Genomic DNA, 3,508 nt, shown 5'->3' on the forward strand with positions numbered 1-3,508 from the left:
ATATGCTATTTTGATTTTTTGAGTACCCTTCTAATTGTTTGATGAATTTGTGTGTTCTTAGTGAAAAAGTGAATATTATTATTTGTTTTAGGGTAAAAAAGCCAATGGAAATGAAGACCATCCTCCTAAAGTTTCAGTGTAAGTTTTACAATATGCAATTGAAGTGTTTTGGTCATTTTTGTAAATTGTAATTAGTAGAAATTTCATTCCATTTTGACCCTTGAAAGATATGCAACATTTAAAATCATTTTCTATAGATAGAAAGAAATATCAGGGGTATAAATGGAAAATGCGTTATTTGATCGGTCCTAGTTTAGTCGTTTAAAGTTTTGGATGTTGGATTTAGGAATGTAGTTATTTGGTAACCATTTAGGTTAGTGTCTTAATCCTCTTAATTAGTCTAACAATTTACATTATGAAACAAGTTTACAAATCTTAAAGTGTAATAATAATTGCCAATTGATATTTGAGGTTGTTTTACAATTGCAGATCGTCGGTGACAGTTAAACAAGACGATGACACTCATTCCACTTCTTCATCGTATTATCCTTAACTTACTTGCTTACGTTCATTGTTTGACCTTCTTTTCATAATCTTGACTTTTTCATTGATGTCATTGTCAAACGAAGTGGTCAGCGTAGGAACAGTATCACCGGTTTTTCCTCCAGATTGGAAGAACGTGCTGAAAAGAGAAAACAATTCTTTTCGAAGTTGGAAGAAAAAAGTCATGCAAAAGAAGTGGAAAAGACTAATTTGCAAGAAAAGTCAAAGGTCACAAATCTCGACTTTTTTGGTCATTGAAATTTCACACAAATCAACATTTTTAAATTATTATTGGGTGTAAATGCAGGAAAGCCAAGAAGCTGAAATCAAGTTGTTAAGAAAGAGCTTGACTTTTAAAGCAGCACCAATGCCAAGTTTTTATAAAGAACCTCCTCCTAAAGTGGAACTTAAGAAGGTATTTTATTTGAAATTACTATTTCGCCCTTTGTCGTTTTTTATCTGCACGTCTTTGTGTAAGTAACATGTTTAGTTTATGTGAAATTATTTATAAATTACTACATAGAATAGTATTAATGAATAAATAAAGCTCAATGTGTTGGCGTGTTTAACTCGCTTGCTTTTTATTTCGTATCGACGTACCCTTAAAATATGTTTTATATTGTAAATTAAATCGGTTGGGTACTTTATGCCAAAATTTTAAAACTTAAAAAAAGAAATTGACATAATATTAATAACCAGAATATGAACATTTGTATTTTTTTTGTTGTAACAAAATATTAATATGCGAAAAATGTAAAAACTAAAAAAATTTGGGTTAAACGGGTCATGTTTGCGTCAACCATTAGTATTTGTGTTGTGCTCGTGTCAACCATGAGTATTCGCATCATGCTCGTGTTCATACATCTAAGTGTCTAACACGATTTCAAAGTATTTTTTTGCCAAAATATAAAACTGAAAAAGGAAACTGACATAAGATCTTTTATAACTAAAATGTAATTTGTTTTATAAAGATCTGCATTTTTGTTGCAAAACGTTAATTTTAAGGTATATATGTGAAAAAGTAAAAACTAAAAAAAAATCGGGTTAAACGAGTCTTAGTCGTGTCAACTCACTAGTATTTGCGTCGTGTTCGTGTTCACATGTCTGACACGATTTTCGGATTTATGTTGGGGTTGACCTGTCCACCCACTGACCCACGAACACGACCCGTTTAGCCCCTAGTTTGTACTAAATTATTTCACCAACAGTAACTTAATATAAAATAGGCCATAAGGTGAAGTTTGACTATGATGCCCTTGACCGAGCATTACACACAAATTACTATTTTACCCTCGGTCTTTCTCTGATTTCATCTATGTGTAAGTAGCATCTTCACTTCATTTTCTAGTTTATAATATGTTTTATTTTTCGTCTATACACTATAGATACCCGTCACACGTCCAAAATCGCCAAAACTAGGCAGAAACAAGAGCTTGCTGGCTTCAGTAACCCGGTCCGTGGACCGAACCGTGGCGACTGTGGTCCCACGAGTCAGGGACCAGCCTACATCAAGTGTGGTCAACCATAGCAAAGACACTGCTGCGTCCAAGAAACCAGTTATAAAACCCGAAACCAGCACCCCACCTTCAAAGACCAAAGTCAAACCAGAAAAGTCAACAGAAATACCTGTTAAGCAGGATCAAGAAAAGGACCAAGATTCAGATGAGCAGTTTCAAGAAATTCAAGCCCCGTCAGCGAATCCTCTCGAAGTTGAAGACTGGATCGAAGTGAGTCCTCAAAAGAATGCAGTTGTGGAGGAATCACCTGATCAGGGTGCGGCACCTGGAGACGTGTCGGTTGGAAGTTAGAATGCACCTTGAGATTGTTCTTTCTGAATACTTGTAGTTACTAGGTTTATGATTTATGGGTTTGTGAAGAATTTTAAGGTTTTTGGGTTGTGAATTGTGAATATTGTGCTAAAAGATTGTTTTGTGTATATTGGTGTCTACACGTTTTGCATCAAAATTTATCAGCCATTTTCGTCCTTGTAGTTTGACAAATAATGCGAATTTAATCCAAAAAGTTTATTTTTTTGTATATGGACCATCCACGTTTTTCAATTCTTGTCAATTGCATCCAAATCACTAACCTTGTTAAATTTAATCGTTAAGTCAGGGATAGATATGGCTTTTCATTATTTCTTTATTATACGAGTAAAGTGCTAAAATCGTCCATGAGGTTTGGTCATATTTGTGAATTTCATCCAAAAATATTTTTTTTTCGCAAGTAGACCTTCGATTTTTCTTAACCGTTGCCAATTTCGTCCAAATTGTTAACTCAGTCTAAATTCAACGTTAACTTATGGGTGTTACTGTCCTTTTACATGTTTGTTTACATTATTGTTATTATGTGTTTGTTTGATGACATATATAACATTTCACGATTCCTATGTTTGAATCCAATATATTATCCGTTTGTTTATTCTTCGTTATATTTAGTCATATAAGGGGTTTAGATAATAACAATGTAAAAAAATATGTAAAAGGACAGTAACACCCCTAAGTTAACGTTAAATTTAGACCGAGTTAACAAATTGGACGAAATTGGCAATAGTTGGGAAACATCGAGGGTGTAATTGCGAAAAAAAATATTTTTTTACGAAATTAGCAAATGTGACCAAACTTCAGGGACGATTTTGGCACTGTACTCATGTAATAAAGAAAGAGTGAAAAAAGACATGTCTATCCCTGAGTTAACGATTCAATTTAACGGAGTTAATAATTTGGATATAATTGGCAAGAACTGGGAAACGTGAAGAGTCCATATGCAAAAAATAAACTTTTTGGACTAAATTCACATTATTTGTCAAACCACAAGGACGAAAATGGCACTTTACTCAACTTTCTTTGTTGAACTTAAGGTTGTAACATGCCCGCGCGCGAAAAGAAAAAAAATTCTTGAATAACTTGTGTAATTTCTCATAATTATTAAAATATAAAGTGAATTTTTTGCGAAGACTTGTGTA

At 33.3% G+C, this 3,508-nt stretch overlaps 1 protein-coding gene across 1 annotated transcript; it reads left to right on the forward strand.

Moving 5' to 3' along the window:
* Positions 1–91: 91 nt before the first annotated feature.
* On the forward strand, positions 92–2,484 carry LOC143613044 (protein WVD2-like 4; the record flags this gene model as incomplete). The annotated part of the gene is made up of 5 exons (XM_077086870.1): positions 92–138; positions 490–540; positions 630–771; positions 851–958; positions 1,929–2,484. Coding segments are annotated over 5 exons (771 nt in total), but the record flags the coding sequence as incomplete, so codon positions are not given.
* Between the last annotated feature and the right edge of the window lie 1,024 nt (positions 2,485–3,508).

This window comes from Bidens hawaiensis, unplaced genomic scaffold (genome assembly GCF_021521415.1).
Source record: "Bidens hawaiensis isolate Kalapana, Puna unplaced genomic scaffold, B.hawaiensis_p1.1 tig00036452_1, whole genome shotgun sequence".
Classification (NCBI taxonomy): Eukaryota; Viridiplantae; Streptophyta; class Magnoliopsida; order Asterales; family Asteraceae; genus Bidens; species Bidens hawaiensis.